The sequence below is a fragment of the Strigops habroptila genome, chromosome 7 (genome assembly GCF_004027225.2).
Source record: "Strigops habroptila isolate Jane chromosome 7, bStrHab1.2.pri, whole genome shotgun sequence".
Lineage (NCBI taxonomy): Eukaryota > Metazoa > Chordata > Aves > Psittaciformes > Psittacidae > Strigops > Strigops habroptila.
In genome coordinates this window covers 9,233,653-9,253,263 of record NC_044283.2, presented here as the reverse complement: position 1 = coordinate 9,253,263, position 19,611 = coordinate 9,233,653, and the positions used below count along the sequence as shown (strand labels likewise).

The following is a 19,611-nucleotide window of genomic DNA, read 5'->3' as shown; positions in this document are numbered from 1 at the left end:
CATAAAACACCAGGTATTTTGCATTTCTAGTAAGTACCCAAGTACAATGTTAAAAAGCATTAAGCATGCATGCAAGGCACAAGCTATGCTTTTGTGGGTTTTAGACAAAAAAAAAAAAAAAAAAAAAAAGAAAAAAACCCAAAACTTGTTAATCCAACAAGAACAATATTGTTGGTGTGCCTAGTTATAGGTGTGTGAATTTAAAGTATTTAAATAAGATAAATCTGTTTAAGGCATCAAGACTTAATGATATTTCATGCAAGAATACATGGCAAGATCATAGAATCATAGAATCGTAAGGGTTGGAAAGGACCTTAAGATCATCTAGTTCCAACCCCCCTGCCATGGGCAGGGACACCTTGCCCTAGATGATTCAAATCATCTGTGAACCTCTAGTGATCATCATAAAGAACTTGTAAAGCCTCTTGAAAATCTTAAAGGACTGGAGCTTGACTCTATATGTATGAAGTGATGATTTTAAAAAAAAATATAAAATCCAAATAACCCAACAATTTGTAAGTTCTTTTGGGGCTTCAGAGCAATAAGAAAAATGTGAATTTGTTTTGAATGGATGGTGTTGAATAATTTTTATTCCCCCTCACCTCCACTGCAAACACACTTGGAGTAAGCGTTGTTTTCAGTGTCGTCTTAGGAGAGCTTCTGAAGTAGGACCCTGGATCTGGTGCGGTCGATACTTTCATTAAGGAATGAAGGGGTATAGAGCACACTGCCACCATGTGTAGATGACACAAAGATTAGAGGTGTTTCAGGCATTTTAAAAGACAGGATTACAACTCAAAATGGTTGCAGCAAGTAGGAGGAATTATCTTCCATCAGTCAGCTGCTATATATACACATATTTGTCTAGTAAGAGAAAAAATTCTAGAACTATAAAACAATTTGACTTGGAAGGGGCATAAGGATCATCTAGCTCCAACCCCCCTGCCATGGTCAGGGAACACCTTCCACTAGACGAGGTTGCTCAAAGCCCATTGGCAGCTTTGGATAATCTGGCAGTGCACTGTAGGAAGGAACGGGGAGTGAGAGTATGCCACGCACTGCTGGGTCCATCTACCCTTGTTACAGAGCAGTGCTTGCTTTGTGGTTGCTTTGCTGTCTGCCACCAGCAGCGTTGGCAGCACAAGTACTGAGAAGGAATAAGCAAAAGTTATTTCCACTCTTTTTCATGGACTGGTCAGATCTCAGATGTCAGTGAGACTGGTGTCCAGTTTTGAGTGTTACTTCATGCACTGATACAGACAAAGTGGAGAGGTAGTATCAGAATGTTATGAAACTTATGAGGAAATTAAGAAATTATGAAAAAACCTGGAAAGCCAAGTGAAAAGCCTAAACAGGTTGGGTTTAGTCTAAAAGGGGTCTACGGTGTTTGAAAAGTCATTAGAGGACAACGAGTTAAATTCTGTCAATTTCGTTTGGCTTTTAACAGTGTTTTAAATGTTTTTCCTATTGAAATGTATTCTTCAGAAGTTTGATCTCTTACTAAATAATTTTATTCTTGTGCTTAGAGCCTTAAGGCTTGGATACCTCACTCAAGATATGATAGATGACTATGAACCAGCTTTAATGTTTACAATTCCAAGACTAGCCATTGTATGGTAAGTAATTTTTTAACTATTTTCCATTCTGCCTCATTTAAAGATTTATTGAAGACTTCAAAAACTTTGTTCAGAATTCTGGCATATTTTCTTTCACCTGAGTTTGTACTTTGTTTATTAAAAAAAAAAAAAAAACAAGAAAGATGATGTTTTGTTTTAAATCTTTACCAGTTTCGTGTAGAATATCAAGAGTAAAAAAGGAAGTAGAACTTTAAATATAGAAGGCAGAAACCTGATCAGTTGATCAGTTGTCACTGGGAAGAAATTTAAATTTAAGATCATCAGTCAATGGAATCTCACACGGTTGGAAGTATCTTTTTGAAAGCACATATTTTGTCATTCGAAAATAGTATGACCTAAGGATAGGAGTCTTGAAAACCAAAAATCTTCAATAGGAGTTACATATTTCTCTTAATGACTCTAGGTTCAAAAGGAATTGTCATAACAAACTGCATTGTGACCAGAGTTAAGCTTAAAGCTTTTTCAAGGAAGGTGCTGACATGTGTAACTTATGTGTAGATTTGTATGTTGACCATTCAACTAAATTAAAACAGTGGTTTTGCTTCATGCAGTTCTTGCAATATCAAACAAATCAGATGCATTTTTCCTAATGAGTCTTCATTATTTAATAAGGCAGCAGTTACTCTGGAGTACAGCCAGCATATTTTTAATATTTTACCATGGTGAACGTTTTAAAGTTAGCTAATACAAGCAGTATAATTGAGGGAAATAAGAAACCTCAAATCCTGAGTGTAATACGCTTCTGCTCAGGAAATCTCTGTGGCCCGTTGTTCCTGTTAAATAGGACATTGTCTGTAACTGTCATTCTAAAAATAATAACAGTAATAATCTGATTATCAAAAGACAACAGGAATGTGAGAACTCAGTTTGAAGCTGCTGGAAGACACGATGGTGACTATCATCATGACTAACTGGAAATCCAAGGGCTCTCCAGAAATTACATCGTGTCAATTCCAAATTACGAAGGACTGAGAGGGAGAAGAGAAAAAAAAGTTTAACTGTTCCTAAGTATCCAGTGATTTGAAAATAAATCACCGCCATGTGAAGTTCCATAGAAAAACTGCACCATCCAGATACAGTGTTATCTGGAAGGAATGCCAGCCTTTTACTTGGACTGTAAAGGAAGCAGCTTTTAAATGCAAGACAGATGCAACGCAAAGTTGTCATGCTGTTGCTCTGTGTCTTAATGAGAAGGATGGGCGTAAGGCAAGGAGAAGTGCTGGATCCCCTCAATCCTCTAATAGCAAAGCTGTATGGAACTTTTCAGAGACATTTTTGTCTAAGGTTTCTTTTCAGACTTCAGTTTACCATATGTGTTACATGGTGTGTATTGCTTGGTATGTTAACAGGTGGCAGTAAAGTTTGAACCCAGTAGGAAACATTAAGAGACACTTCTCTCCAATTTTTAGTTCTTGCCATATTACAGCTGTATTCAAGCTTTGATTCAGAACTCTTTCAAGGGTCTTGTGACTTCAAGGTCATATACATGTGCAGAGGCCATTTCATAATCAGGGGTTTTGTAGCATCCACATCTATTTTTTAGTTTTAATTTTTTTCTTGTATTTCTTCTGGGAGTTAAGCTCTATGGAAAGGCAAACGAATGGAGATTTTGCATCAGTTATAAGTTGGGTGAGAGCAGCTTTGAGCTTCCACTCAGCAAAGAAGTAATATTTGTTTAGGTAGAACATAGGACATGAGTCAGCAATAATTACTTCGCTTTGTTGCAGCCTGTTTGTTGAAGATCAGAAAGCTTGGGGGGGGGGGGGGGGAAGTATGTATCCTTGGTAACAGGATAATGTGTCTTAAGCCGACCAGAAAAAAAAGGTAACTTGCAAAAGAAGCAACTTTTCTCTCTGCCTCTCTTCTCCCCTTTCCTTGCTCCTGCTTTCAAAACCCTAATCCTCAAAGCAAGCAAGTTTAGTAGTCAAATTTCTTGAACCTTTTGATACCTTGACAATTCCAAACTTTCTGATGGCCATTTTCCAGATGGGGAGACCACAGCACTATCCTGGTACCAGGGCATAAGCCAGGCTCTGGTTTTATAAACAGAAGAGTGTAAGTGGTCTTTTTTTTTGGTAAGGCTTCAGTGGGATTCCTGTAACTTGTGACATCAGCTTTGCTGCTGTGTCTCGGAAAGCCTTTGATGGTCACTTATGTGCTTGCTAGTGAACAGCTGGTGAGCAAAAGACATCGACAGTCTTGTTAGTTAGCTGAGGGTCCCCATTACTCTGGATAATTTGCATGCAGAGTAGCTAGAAAGCTCTCTGAAACAACATGTGATTTGAGTGTAAGAAAAGGAACATGTCTGAAGTACTTTGGGTAGCTGAGCACTGAGTGTGAGGGCAGGAAGGAGAAAATGGCACAGGGGGGAAAAGAAAACTATGTACTCTGGAGTCTCAGAACATGTGATCTGTTTGCCTTTGAGAAGAATACGTTGTTTTTGCAGTGGACAGAGGATTAAACAGTTTTAAGCAGTGGTGCCTGGTGTGGGTGGAATCCAGTCTCAGATACAGTATAGTATGATGCAGCAGATATGAAGAAGGTGAATTTTGTTTAATCCTTGACACACAAACAGGTTTGGGCAGTAGTGATTTGCTCAGGAGGAACTATTGAGATGTCTCCAGTGAAGTACACAGAGGCTTTCAGGATCCTGAACTAACCTTTTTTCCAGGAAAATGTGTGCAAGTGTTGAGTTGATTTAGAAGCATGGTATTACCAAAATGTGTTTTATGTGATTTAGCAAATATGTTCTCTCTTTTACCGCATGTTAATATTGGGTTGTATTTGTCTTAGAGGTAGAAATAGTACACTTCTAACAGTGTGTGAACAAGACAAAAATAAGATAACAATATGTAACTTGGGTGTAGTTCTAATGCTTATTGCTTTTCTGACTCCTTATTCAGTAGTTGCTCTATGTAATGAAATTGTCATTTTTGTGTGTGTTCATGCATGCATTTGTATTACAGTGGCCTTGTTGTATACTCTGAGGGACCATTAAACTTGGACCATAAACCAGAAGATATGTCTGAACTCTTCAGACCTTTTCACACTTTGCTAAGGAAAATAAGGCAAGTAGTAAAAGATGGTTGCAACTGCTTCTTTTCTGAAGTGAAAGTCAGATGCCTAAAAAAGAACTCTTAAATGCCTAGAAAAGTGTTTGTTTCCTGTGTTAACCATAAACTACATTTTCTTCTCATCTGCTTGATATACCCATGAAATAACCAAATGTAGTTCCTCATTTCATGGGAATTTTCTGACCTTTTCATTTTTTTGATAGTTCTTTTCCTGCAATCCCATTTTATTACATTTCAGATTTTCCATATGGTTGGATGATGCCTGAAATACTAAAGTATTTTTGGGAGATCCTGTTTCTAATTAGGATCATTGTTTCTGTTTAAGTAGGCTTATTACTTTTTCTCATTATGTTTATGATGCAATACTCAGATAATTTTTAATCTAATAGAAATGACTACCAGTTTTTCATATTGTGGATCTGGTTTTACAGGATAGATATATATATAGATATATACACACATATATATACACACACCTCTCTTCCTACTGCTTCAGTCTTGGTAACTATTGGAGATGTGGGCTTTGGCTCAGCTATAAAGGGTATTAAAATATTTCTTAGTTGATGTCTTTCGAAGGCTGATCTGTCACATTGGAGAAACCAAACTGTACCTTTACAGGATCTTTATATTAATTTTTTTTTTCTTAGAATTTAAATTTATATACCAACTGCAAATTTTGTTCCTAGAAATCTGTAGAGATAATTTGGCCGCGGTTCTTTCCTGTGTTGAATTTTCACCTGTTTATCGCTTCCCTGTTTGCCATGATGACAGTTTGATGTAAGAATAGTTTTCACGTAGATAAGTTTATCCAGTTTAATCTCCTCTCACCTATTAGAGGTGAGGCATCTCCTGAAAGATAATACAAGCTCTGTCATGGATGGTTCTGAGAGGAGCCTATTTCTGAAGTTAGCTTTTATGATTATCCAGACAAAATCTTTTGTGTCCCTTAAAGGCTTCATAATATTTCTCTCTAGAAGTGATACAGTTTTATTTTTAGGAGTATTAATGATATTCATATTGAAATATCAGAATTAAAATTTACAAATCAACATGTTTGGGTTTGTGAGGTCTTTTGAGTGATATGGTTTTGTAAAACAGTGAGTAAGGAACAACATAATTTGAGGAGCAAAACTGAAGTTGGGGGGGGTGGGAGGAGGAATTTTGATGGTACTGACGCTTTAAAAGTCCATGAAGTTTACATTAAAATACCTTATTCCCAATAAATGGCTTTGACAGAAATTTTCACCAGCTGGCTAAAGCCAAAATAATCTATAAAAGCTAATACACTTCTCCTAATCTGTGCTTTCTGCTTACTCTTTACATTTCACAACATGGAAAATGAAAATCAATGAAGTCAGTTTATTGCTTAGTCCATTTAATTTTCAGTTCCTCTGAACTTAATGCTTGGGTTGAAAACATCATTAGTAAAATGCTTGTTTGGTCAATAACTACAGATTTCAATGTAAACTGTAAAAAATGAAAAGACTCATTAATTTTTGGAGAAAGTTCTGATATACTTTAAGACATGTTTGTTCTGTAAAGAGCATGAAGAAATGTGATTTCACTTGTCTAGGAGACAAAGTTTTCAGAGTGTTATCGAGATCATCTATCAGCAAAAATTTAAGCTAAGATGTAATGTGAAATTTTCTCTGGCAGTCTCTGAATTGAAGGAGTGTCAAGGAACTCAAATACTTGGGAGAACTGGGCTCAAAGATACTTTAGTAATATTCTTAAATAAAAAATACACTGAGTGAAAATGACAGATACAAATAATGGTGCAGTTCATGTAAGGTAATTAAATTACTTTTAAAAGTACTCAAGCCGTCTAGGTTGGGTTTTCTTGATATCGCAGATTTTTTTTAGCTCATCAGGCTGCAATTCCTACTTAGTGAGCATGTTCATGGGAACCTTATGAGGGAGGATGGCATGAGATATTGGTATTTCTCCTCCCCAGCAAAAAGGGATCGTTTTTCCAGGAGTGTTTCTCCAGTCTCCATCACCGATAGTTAAGGCATGAAAATAGATTAGAGTAGTCTATTAAAATAGTTGCATCTTGTATTGCAGTTCTGTGCCTGATGTAAGAACATAGAACATCATCTTACTGCAGAGTATGATCACATCATAGTGAATTTCTCTTTAAAGTTCTATAACTGTTTAGACAACTAAATACTTTAACTCTTGGCATAAGGCCAGAGCTGATTGTTTTGTAGGATTGCAGGTAATTTTTAAACTGTATTAGCCTAAACAAATACTGTATTATGTGAATCCATTTAATCATATCAGAAATACCAGAGAAAAATTTTTGGTATCCTGTTGGTGGCTTTGAAAGCAATAGAGATTGTGGAGACTCTCTGAACAAAAGTAGTACGGGGTCTTGTTTAGGTTTTGGTGAGGTCGAGCAACAAGTGCTGACTTTGAATGTTTTAATTATTACCTAAGCCAGGTGCTTGTGTTGACTTTTATTTTATATAGAAAACATCAGCATTGGTATTTTATCCATCGGATCAATGCATAGTTACATAGTAGTGTTATCTCTGTTTCTTTTTACCATGGTTCCTTGAACCGTTTCTGCTAAATTACTGTAATTTGCCTAGTAAGTATGCAAAGCATATCATTTGGTATATGCATAGATATTTAATTTAGATACCTGTGGCACTGAATGTTCTTGTGATAAAATATTACCTGTACTATATATACATTTGAGGCTGCTACACAGATTTTTAGAGGTGAGCAAATTTGGGATTCTGCAGTACTCCTTAATTCTGCCCTTTTTTCTGAGCCCTCTGCTTGCCTGGTCTTGTTTCTGGGCCATTACAAGTGATGTCAGAGCCCCTATGGATTTTGGTGGTGCAGAATCAAGCAGATTGCAGATCGAGTAGTGCAGAATCAGAGGATCATACCATTTTAAATACACTGAAACCTTTCTGTATCATTGACTAGAAATCAAATGTAGTATACCTGTGTCAATGTGTTAAAGAATCTGGGGGGAGTTGTGAAGTTCATATGCTTTTAAAGTGTGCACAGTGACTGGGGGAAGATGGGTTAGTTTTTCCAAGACAACTGTATTTAAAACTTTGAGTTGATTTAAAACTTCTGCAGTAAATGAGTACCAGTGATACTCATATCATTGTGGGTTTCTGATTGTTGATCTATCAGAGCAGATCTGTGGACTTTGTGCTAAACTTAGCTCAGCACTGCAGAAGCAGGAAGATGTAAGTTGCATTCCTGTACCTGCATCATGTTCTTATGGTGGCAGCTCCATAAGAACAGCTGTTTATGCTTTGTTCAGAGCATGAACTGAAGCATAGGCTGGCAATAACAACAATGCTGTTCTCTGAAAGCAGACAATTTAAAGTTCTGGTCAGAAGGGGAGTAAAGTTCAGGAAGGAGGCTTGGAGAATGTGCAAGATCGGTGCATTTGGGGTTTGTGCCCTGTCTTCTATTTAGACAAATTTGTCTTTAAATGGACATCTGGCCTCAGATATTTAAAGAAGTAATTTCTGCACCCCAGATATTGGCAGTAGAGTGAAATATGTTTATTGGTTTTGCAGTAGGCAGAGTAAATTTCTACTACTGCTTGTGACAAGCAGGGTATATCTTAAGAACTTGCCTTGTTTTTCTGCCAGTGGCTGTAGCCAAGGAAGAAAAATGTTCCTTGTATTTTCAAGACTAGATTGCCTTCCTGTGATACTGTGCCAAAAAGAGTAAAAGCAGGTGAAACTTCAACGTGTGCCGGTTTTTAATTCAGTGTTTTATAAAGCCTGTCTGAGAACAAAGCACACCACTGCTGTTGGGGTGGGTTGCAGAAGCTCTCTTAACCTGTGGCTTCTGAATAATGAGAGGGAGAAATGCTTTCTTCAATACGAGCACAGAACTTGCTTGGATCCAATGATGAGTTACTGATGCTTCAGCAGAAAGGAAATGAGCTGTGGAAGTAGCTACAGCTTAGTTAAATCTTACGGTTTAATAATGATGCCTGATGCTTAGTTTTAAACTTTCAGTAGTGAGATTTAACATTTCTCTCTGTATAGTTGTTGACTTTAATTTTATTCTCAATATATACATAGGCATTTTAAAACATGCCATGTTCCTAATGTTGGTAGTGAATCCTGTAGAATCTAATATACAGGGTTTCAGAACATTTGTCACCTTGCAGGGAAACTTGTGCTTAAAACAGTTCAGTGAGGTTTTTTATGCAGAGAAGTGAAGATAATTGCCCAAACCTCTTTCAGAACAAGCTTTATTTGTTAACAGCAAAATTGCTGGTGTTTGAGTTGGGGAACATGAGCATATTTCCTTTGAATTTAAAGCAGGATTATTTCTCTACTGAAATAACAGGGTTGGTGGACTACCTCATGCAGTCCACTGATTGTGTACAGCAACTCTTGCAAGGCAGCATGGATCCTACTTGCCTAAAAAGACAGGAGGATTGTCAGCTGTTTTCATTGATTTGTTTTCTTTAATCAAGCTTTATTTACTCATCCTCAAGACTGCACACAATTTTTCTTAAATTTTGAGGTGCTCTTATTGGCAGAAACAATGTTTATTGCTCAGGTCAATGAAGCTAGGCAGCCTAAGTAAATATGTATTTCCAGCCCCTTCTTTAGAGTGAATGTGTGTAACCAGTATTGGATAGGTCTGAGCAGTCAGGCTCTCTGGGCTTTCAGAAAGGAAGCAGAGCAGTGCTGGGTACCCAGACATCCAGAAATCCCAGATGCTGTCTTGCAATATTCTGGATGCTGAATAAAACCCCAGACTAGGTGCTGAAAGTCAGTAAATTCAATCTTATTTTCCCTGGGCCTGTTTCATTCCTAGTTATGCTGATGAACTTGGATGGAAGGCAAATTCTTTTGAATGTTGCTGGTATAGTCTCTATTTGTAGGACTTGCTAGTTCTCATCTCGTGCGTTTTGCGAAGGAGTGTCTGGAGAAGCATAGCTGATGTTTAAGCAGTTGGCTGTTGATCAGTTCCTGACATGCACATTTTCATTGTGCAAGAAAAGTTCAGTGAGGATTACTGAACACAAGGATGCCACCTTGGTTCAGAAATCCCTGAGCTGCAGGCTGCTGGAAGCCACTAGGATGCACTCAGCAGAGATCATGGTGTGCTTGTCCTGGTCTTATGCTCTTCCTTAGAATCTGTTATCAGAGCCAGCCTTTTCTACTTGATGGACCCTCCTGGCCTGACCCAGGAATATCTGATGCTTTTCATATCTTTGCATAGGTGAAGGACAAGCTTAAACCCTTGACTGTTGCATTTGTGTGCTTACTCTGCTTGCTTGTTGGGGGTTTTTTGTTGTGTGGGTTTTTTTTGTCTTGTTGTTTGGTTTTTGTTTTTTTTTTTTTTAATTAAAAACTCAACTGTTTCTAAAGTCCCACATTAGTTTCTGTTCAGCAGTAATGAAACCATCCTTGTGTTACTGACACTGTTTTTAGCACAAATCCAAAACATAGCCTCAAACTAGCTACCATGAAGTAAATTAACCCTATCCCAGCCAAAACCAGCACACTGAGGTGTTTGGGGCAGGAGAGAGCCAATTTCCAATCCCTATTTTAGTGAATAGGCTTCAGAACATCAGTGTTGCACAAGCGATATAACTAGTTTTAATGAATTCTTTTTATCTAACAATATAATGGTGTGAAACTTCTGTGGTACTCTTTTGTAAAATAATTTTCAGAATCTAGTATGAAGGATGGCAAATTGGTTTACTAATCAAAGTTGAATTTCTTAATTAAAATATTAAAATGACAAAATATATTTGTAGATAACACTTTCACTGTAAGTAGATAGGGAGGGGGAAAGGTCCGGTTTGAGTGTATTTTGATTTAGTTTCGGCTTCATTGCAAGGATGTATAATAGTTTGGTACCCTGTATTTGCATAAGTAATGTCAAATTCGGGCATCAGCAATCACATGTGTTCTGAATACGAATACCAAATGCACAGTGTTTCTCAGTTACGCAGCTAAAGTCCTCTGTGCCCTCAAGCTGTGGATTTCTGTGCTAATAGCAAAAGCTTTTTTAAAATCTGTAACATCAGTGCATCCTATGGTTGTAAATGCAAAATGATGTGTGTATTTCTGTATTTTCAGGGATCTACTTCAGACATTAACTGAGGATGAACTGCACACACTGGAACGTAACCTCTGCATCTCTCAAGATGTGGATTTTCCTGTCAGAGCGGACCCTGAAGTACCCTCTGTCATTACACCGGTCATAGCTGCGACTTTGCCTGCTAAGGAGCTTTCAGCAAAAGCTGAAAACACAGAGGCTGAGCTGGCTTGTTCTATGCAGTATGATGAACAGGAGCTGGAACAGCTGAATAGGATGGTACATAGAGTCGGAGATGAAATGTCTTCTCTGCTTTCCCCTCCAAGCATCTGTCAGTCTCCAGCTCACAGACCTAGCTTAAGAAATAGTTCTAGCACAGAAGCTTCACCAACAAGACACCATCTTGACAATTTAACTGATGAAGAGGACAGAGTGTTTTTTATGGATGACTTAGATGGAGCAGGAGAAGCTCTTGCTGGGTTGGATTCAGTAAGTGATACTTTTGCTTGGGTGAATAACCCTTGCCACGATTCAAAGCAGAACCTGCAATATAGAGACGCTTTGCTGTACGAGAACGGCCATCAGGCAGAGCAAACTTTGCATTTAAAAGATGTTGAAAGTGACTTAAGCAATAATAACAATATTGAAGATAGCAAGCAGATGTCTGGCATTTCAATTCAGAATTCATGCAGCTGTCTAGAAGGTCCGGACTCACAGTTATACCTCAATGGCTGGGATGCGTATGCTGATGATGCGGAAACGGCAGAAGTGATAGCTCACAGGACAGGTGGAATGAAAATATCTGCTACTGTAATATTCAATCCTAAATCTCCTTCTAGCTCAGAATCCCCAGTAACAACTCCAGAGGCAGCTATTAGTTGTGTTCCTGGATCTGCTAATCCATTAGCAAATGAGGAGGATGAATCCCATAAACTCAGTATAGCTGCCACAAACTGTCTAATTAATTCTTGTGTGTGTTGTGGCAGCTGTGAAGACGGCAGGGAGGACAGTGTTGAAGGTTTAAAGACTAAACATTCTGCAGGAGGTGTTGTAAATGCTTCATACACATTAGTAAAGTCTAAGGAAATGGACCATGTAGATAATTTGGACAACTCAGTCCCTACACAGGAAACATTAAGTCCTGAAACTTCTGCTTTGTTAGCAGAAAGAGACTTTGGCAGAGAAGAGCAAAAACTGCCAACCTCCTCTAAGTGCCTGGCACATTCCTCAGGTTCACAGGTAGGAGCAGAAAGTGACCCACAGGGAGAAGCAGAAAGTATCTCAAATCAGCAGAAGAAGTGGGAGAAGAGAAAACAACTGTGTGGGAAAAAACTGGACAACAGTGAAGATGCTAGTAGTGAACAGATGGCAAAAGAAGATGTAAAGTCAAGATCTAGTTCAAGGTAAGAGCAACTTGATGTTTCAGTAGTAATTTGCACATAAATAAATTCCTATATCCTTGCACTTTAGTGATTGCTGTATAATTAAAAATTGAAGAAAATGTGTTGCAGGATTAAGGAACTTTTGAATGCCTTTTTTTTTTTTTTTTTTTTTTTTTTTTTAAAGCAAGTAGCTTTTTATTGGACTTCATCATCTTTGGGGAAAACATTCGGAGAACACCTGAATTCTAATCGAATGATGTTGCTATATCATTGAAATCAATGTTACATTGCCAGTTTAATGTAACAAAGAGCTGCTAAACATTACCTGGGTCATTACCTCTATTGTACTCTGCTGTTTTGCAGGAAAAGTGTGTCTGGCAGATACTAAATAGTTAACTTCTGCATCAGTGCACAGAATTAAATTGGGATCTAAGCACATCTTACCTTATCTTCATTTGTGAGCATGGGGTTGATCTGATCATGTTGCCTGTGGGCATGAGTGTATTTATAAATGTCTGTGTGCTGAAGGAGCCTAATAGAGTGCAGAAGCAGCTTTTAAACCTATTGGACCATTTCAGCCAAAGCTGGTAGAAGAATAGAGGTCATGGATTAAGGTTCTATGTATTTAATGACAATAAGAAACTGGATAACAGGGAGAAACCATAATAAATAGTTGTGTTAAAGAAAATGCCATGCTTCAGCTCAACTTTGATTAGACATTAGGGATCCTGCACACATCAGTAGGAAATCAGACTTCATTTTGGCTTACTGTTTAGAGGATAACCTGTTTTGTAGTGAGTAATGTTCTCAGTTTCCCCGAAGTATTAATATCATAAAGCAGAGGGAAGAAATGAAATAGAAGTTTTTGTTGTTTGCTGTATTTCTGTGACAGTTTTCTTCCTTCATGCCTTACTGTGTTAGTACCATGGGGCTTGTGTGTGTGATGCAGGATCTGTGTCTGTTACATGTGTATAGAGTTCAGGATAATGCAGTGGGGGTAGCTTGAACTATGAAGCGTTGCTGCAGTATAAAGGCTACAGAAATAAACATTTGTTTAATAACATGCCAGTTGAATTACAAAATATTTTACTGGTAGTGGAAATGGAATCAAGAGTTCTTTGCATGGGAGTCAATTCCTCTTACACGTAAAACACAGAATGCACAAAACTCAACTTTAGAGAAGGCAATTTAATCTTTCTTATTATTCTGAGTATTTGCAAACTTAGGCTTGCAAGTATGATCATATTCAGGGCCTAACAGCAGGGTTTCTGAATGGACTTCATTTAAAGTTACATTCACAAATCCTTTTGACGTTTCATGCTTCTGCAACACTTCAAGTGGGATGTTGCTAAGAAGTAGTTACTTTATGTTTAATTAATGTCCTGCTAAAGCATATATCATTTACAAGACTCTGACAGTCTGTCTACTGATTTTTGCCTTGGGTTGGATATTAAGTGAAATTTGTGAGAACAAGTCTGCAAAATAAATTATATTACATTATAAGTTATTAATACAATTATATAAAAGCTTCTTTTTCAGCCTTCCATGGTTCAACCTCTTCTCTCAACGTACTTGTCCAGCCTCTGTTAATATTGTAAAACTTGTGCATGAGAATTGTCTTTTTACAGAGTTCTGTAGGTTTGTGTTCCTCCCTGTCCTTTTGTTTCCTCTGGGTCTGGCTTTTAACAGCTCCATTGAACAGCTAGTTCCCGCCTGGCCTCTTTGCACCAGCTGTGATTTTTATAGACCTCAGTCACACTTCACCTGTGTGGTTACTTTTTCAGGCTGGAATAGTCACAGGCTACTTGATCAGGAGTTGTCCAGAAGTTGTCTGTAGCTTTGATCATTCCTTTTGTCTCTCTCAGTTATACTGTTTCCTCTTAGTGGTAGGTGAATCAGAACTAAGCTTGCTCAAGATATGAGCAAACCATGGGCTTGCACAGTGGCATAATTATTTTCTGTTGTTTTTCCAATGGCTCCCAATATTTGAGTTTGGATTTTCTGCCACGTGGGGAGCTGATGTTTTATTGAAATTGTCTGCCCAGGCCTCAAGATCCTGCTTGTGAGCTCAGGGGCTGCCATTCTGTATCTGATGCTAATGTTCTCCCTGCGTTTAGCAGTTGAATCTCATCTTGCCATTTTATTACCTGTTACTCAGGTGCAGTTCTTCAGACTGCTCTTGATATTTGTACCCTGAATAATTTTGCACAGGTAACCACCTTTCAGACGTCATTGCTCTCCCCATTTTTCCAGATTCTATGTGAAAACAAAACCCACAGCGTGCTAAAGAACTTCAGCAGTGACATCCCAAGCTTCTGAGAAGTGGTTGTTTCACAGCTCCTCCCTATTTATGGTTAAGAATTATTTCTCTATTTGGGTCCCTTCCTCTTATGGTATAGCTCCTTGGTTTTCTTAAAAGTCTTTCGTGAGGTATTTTAACAGAACCTATTTGGAAATCCAGAGGCTGCCAGCTGAATCGCCATTCTTCACAAGCTTCTTGATCCCTTCAGAGAGCTCCCAAGAGGTTCCCTTTGCAGAAGCCCTGTTATTTCAGGCAGACCTTTTCATTATTGCTTACCTATTTTAGCATTTGATAAGTTCTGTTTAAGTTGCTTGGTATGAACACCAGGCTCACAGAACTAGAGTTGTTTGAATCCCCTTGGAGTCCTTTTTATTTTTAGAGATTGCCACCTTTAAACTCCAGGCATCAAGGAAGTTTTAAATGAGAGGTTAATAATTCATCTGATTCATTCTTGAGTTCTCCTAAAACTCTTGGGTGAATAGTTCTGAATGTTTTGTTAACAATTTAGTGGGTTTTGTCTGTTTTCATCGTAGCCTCTTCCACAATTCCTTTGTTGATTACATGTCATTCTCTCTATTCGTTATTGAGACTACAGTACATCTGTTATTAATTGCAAATGTACCATCTTTGCAGACATGGAGAAATAGGGATGGTGGTATTTTTTTACTAGATTGTTGCTCCTTTATTTGGAAGCATTCTAATATTAAGTCCTTTACTATATTCTTTGAAAGATGGAGATGCTGGGGATCTACTGAGGACTACATTAAAAAGTTATATGTGTAGATCCTTATTTTCTCGTATATCTATATATAGATGTAGTTCTTGCCTCTGAATCACTAGTCATGTTATCGGTAAAAGAGATAATTCAGTTACAAAACAGAACTTTGTGGACCTTTTTCTTACTCATGCTGCCTGGGCGGTGACTAATCGCTTCTTTCAGTGGTATTTTTAAATTGGAAGATCACATTAGGCTTCTGCAACTGCTCCCTGTTACATGCTTGTGAATGCCAACTTAACCATAGGGGAAATGTTGGAGATAGAAGATTGTTTTCAGAATGATGGACCCATTAGCTAGAACAATAAGCAATCTAATATACATGGGACAGCTGCAGGGTATGCTCATTCATCAAATTGATAAATGTATTTACTTTCTAGTTACTGTAAGTCACCTACTAGAAGAAAATTTTCTTTCCCTTGTCTGAATCAGCTGTCAAATATGTATGTTATGACACAAATGGTTTCTTTTAGTAAATCAGTTCTTATCCTGTGCAATATGACGTTATAGGTATAATTAATCCTTAAATCCAAAATACCTGGTATTTCAGGCTTCTCTATGTAGCCTCAATATTCATTGGAGTTTAAAATACAATTTAAATACTCTTCTACATAAGATTTCAGTATTGATGTGTCCATACTACTTTGGTTTTTAAGTCATAGTTGATGGTATGTTTTTCTCTGTTACTTGCTTGTAAAAATCTAAGACGTAGAGCACCAAGGGCACAGAGAGTCTTGGGCAGCAGCATTACTGAGATCAAGTATGAGAAAAGCACTAGCAAAGATATAGACTGTGTCGATCTGCTGAAGGGAAAATGTGATAAGCAAAGGCTGTCATGGAGCAAAACTGTTAAAACAGGGAAATACTATTAGAATAGTAGAGAAGATAAAACCATGACAAAGCAGGATTTGGAGGTTTGAGTAGAAAAGGACATAAGTTCAAAATCAAAACCAAGCTTTAGGTCTGTATCTAGTATTCCTTCCTTTTCAACTGGACGCAAGCTATACAGATGTTTAAAGTGCTCGTTCTGTCATAGTTTCTGCCTGCTTTGTGCCAGGTCAAAGAAAATTGCAGAGAGTGAGGATTATGGGGTGTTGGTTGGTTGGACGTACTTGGCTTTCTGTTCTTTCCAGAGTTGAACAGTCCTTGTAAAACTGCCAGTTCTTCTACGTGTTTTATGAAGTTCAGCAGCTTGTTTCATGCTGTCATGTAATGCTACTGTTTTCATGGTTTAGTCTTAAATAGCTGGTTCTATTACGTGTTTGTCTATCTACATACTGACCTTAAAACAGTTCTGATACAAAAGGATTATTAAACGCAGTTGCTGTCCTTTCCCCTGCAGGTCTATTATGTCTAGCTTAAATTACACCCTTTTTTTCTTTTGCCATTTTCCTTAATCTGTTTGGTGAGTGTATGCTTGATGAAGCCTTTTATAGTGCACAAGAGAATTGGCAAAAGGAGCTGAAACTGGTAGTGAGGAGAACTTTTGCAAGCTCTAGCTGTGTCCATCAGCTGTTAGAAGCTGGCACTGTTCACATTTATTTGTGGGGCTTAAAAAATAGAATCTTTTGCCATATGCTTTTGCAGTGTAAGCAGGAGGAATGAGGCATCCTTGGAAAAGCATGTTTTGCTGTTTGCTGATTGGTATTGCAATTCTAGAATAAGATGAATAATTTATTCTTCTCCAGCTTGGTATTCAAGTTGTCCCACTTCCTAGTGTTGCAATTCTGTAGTCAAAATTTGTATGTATTGTAATATATTTACATATTAGAATAGTCTATATTGTAATACATTTAAAATGTATTTCCTCAGCATATTAGGATGTCTCTGTAAAAAGCTGAAGACCTGTTTTATACAGTTGGCTTCTAATTTTGATTTTTCTGCCTGTGTTTTATTTTGTTTGCTCCTTAGCAACATGTGATGTGTGTGCACATTTTCAGTACAGTAACTTTAAGTTATTCCACCTTTAAAAATGCATGAGAGAAGCGTTTGTATTTTGACTAGCACTTACATTTAAAAAACCAAACTCACACAAATTACCTTTCTAGCTTTCTTATAGTTTATAGCATTTGATTCTACAAGTGCTTCTTTATCAAAACTAGATTAATTGATATTACAATGCAAATTAACTTGATTAAATGTTTTACATTCATGCTTTCCCTATAATACTCCCATCACAGTAAGACTTAGGAAAATTGTCAAAGTTGCCTTTTCTGTAAAAATTAATGGACAGCTGTGCATGTTCACATTAACAAAACCATGTCTGTTCAGTGTCTTGTACTGATTAGTCTTTTAACTAGCTATTCAGGAGTAAGAAAACTTCTCATCAGCAAGAAGGAAATAGTTGATTGGGAACAAAATATCAGCCTTTCAGCTGCAAAACTTCCCTTAAGCAGTCATTTATCTGGCTGTTGATTGAAGTTTCTCTGTTCCCCTTCTGGTATTCTGTTTCTTCTTTGTACAACTGGTGAAATTCACATTCAGTGTAAATGAGTTTATTCAATTCCTCCTCCCCTTCTTTTTAACAACACAAGTCTCAAATTAAAAGTGGCAGTGTTTGAACTTGTCTGTTGAACACTGATTTTGTGCTGTATCCGGTAACATAACTGCTGTTATGAAGCCTTAGCATGCAAATAAAAGGTGTCAGTGTTTTCTACCAGCTTCCCTTTTACTAGGTCCATATGTCAAATGGAGCAACAGTGAAGTGCATTAACTCTCAACATACAAATCCCAGAAATTAGTGTAGTTGAAACAGCTTTAAAAGCCACTTACTTGAGTTCATTTTGTGTAGCTGACATGAGGCTTTAAAGTCAGCTCTCATGTAGTGAGATAAACAGAGATCTGTGCTAATTAACTGATGTAACATGGAATGTAATTGTAACTCAAGTAATAACATTAATGAAGAAACTATCCCCTGAAACAGCCAGAGGTTTAATTAAATGTAAGAGACTGGAAACACGTTAGGGTAGAAGAGAGCAGGCACACCAGGATAAAGGTGGCATACGGATTGGTGGTTTACTTAGAATAGTTACAAAAAATGGCTAACAGCTTTATTTAAATGGTTCATTAGTTCAGTCTGCCAGTATTCCATGAAGAGGCAGCCACATCACCCCATATCACTTTGATCTGTTGCCTCAAATCTTTATTCTGTATTTCTATCAAAAGTCCTGAAAAATTCTGTTTTGATGAACATGGATGGTGGCTTTATCCTGTGCTAGAATATAATTTTTAAAATAGCACTGTTGGCCTTTAAGACCTCACAAATGCAACAAACTTTTGCCCCTTTACACAGTTCAAACACTCCTATGAATCCCACCCAATCCAACACAGCATTAATTTCAAATGAGCATGAGATGTGAAGGTCAGGTCGCCTATGGGCTGGTATGGGAAGAAAGGGTGAGCTGCTGTCAGCTACAGAATGTGTCCATATGCACATGCCTTCTCTTCTTGCTATTGTGCTAATGAACATGCATGCTGAGCTATCATCAGCTGAGAACAAGAATCATGAGTTGGGAAAAGCAGGTCAATTCACCTCAGGATCTACCAGCGTCTTCGAAAAGCTGAGTCAATCTTCAGGCAGACGCTAATGAGAAGAAAATTCTAATCCTGAGTCTGCGTGTATGGAGAAGGAATGCAGTAAGGAGTGCTTTTTGGAGGTTGGTTGGGGTTTTTTTGGGGGGTGAGGGTAGGGTTTGGTTTTTTTAAAAGCTATTTAGTATAACACTAAGAAGACATAAAACAGAGTTACCATTATTGGATTCCTACTTACTGGTATTAAATAAACACAGAATTTCTTATCTGAAGAGTTACAGCCTGAATATGACCCAGAAATAAACATTGTAAATAATAAATAGTATTTCTGGTACAAAAATTCAATCTGTATTGGTACACAGGAGTGAGAAAAATGTTTGAACATTGTAATTGTCTAAAGTAGACATCCCTTATTACAACACACTAGCCTCTGTAAGCATGCTTTGTCAAGTGCGTTCAAGCAGTTTACATTGCCAAATTATGACTGACCAGATGGATATCTAATCCTGAAATCAGCGGATGGCTCAGCATGGCCAGGTTTGTGCACCAGGTAAAAGATGGAGTAGTGGAAAATGAAGGCGTTTATGAAGCACTCCAGAATGGCAAACAGTGTTAAGAGAAGGCGTAAAAGAGATGAGATAGGAGGTGATGAGAAGTGAGAAGTTATGCAGCTAGTGGCTGGTTGGAGGTTCAGACAGAATTCAAATGAGGAAAAAAGAATTATGGAGAAGAGGTATGAGGTGAAGCTCGTGAGCTGGTCAGAGGACATCTGTGAAGATGAAAATAAAGATAGCATTGAGATCACTGATAATGAGAGCTGCTTGTGTGCCATTATGTTTAGAGGTCACTCATCAGGTTTACT

General features: G+C 37.7%; 1 protein-coding gene across 6 annotated transcripts in view; it reads left to right on the top strand.

The window, feature by feature from the left end:
- ZFYVE28 (zinc finger FYVE-type containing 28) overlaps positions 1–19,611 on the top strand; it is a 149,816-nt gene that overhangs the window by 95,122 nt on the left and 35,083 nt on the right. For 4 of the 6 annotated variants that reach the window (XM_030491353.1, XM_030491352.1, XM_030491351.1 and 1 more), the window contains exons 6-8: positions 1,527–1,616; positions 4,604–4,705; positions 10,801–12,162. In XM_030491353.1, the coding sequence (XP_030347213.1) occupies positions 1,527–1,616; positions 4,604–4,705; positions 10,801–12,162 (1,554 nt within the window). Of the gene's footprint in view, positions 1–1,526; positions 1,617–4,603; positions 4,706–10,800; positions 12,163–19,611 lie in introns of those variants that run through there. The other 2 variants (XM_030491355.1, XM_030491354.1) reach the window with 2 other exon arrangements.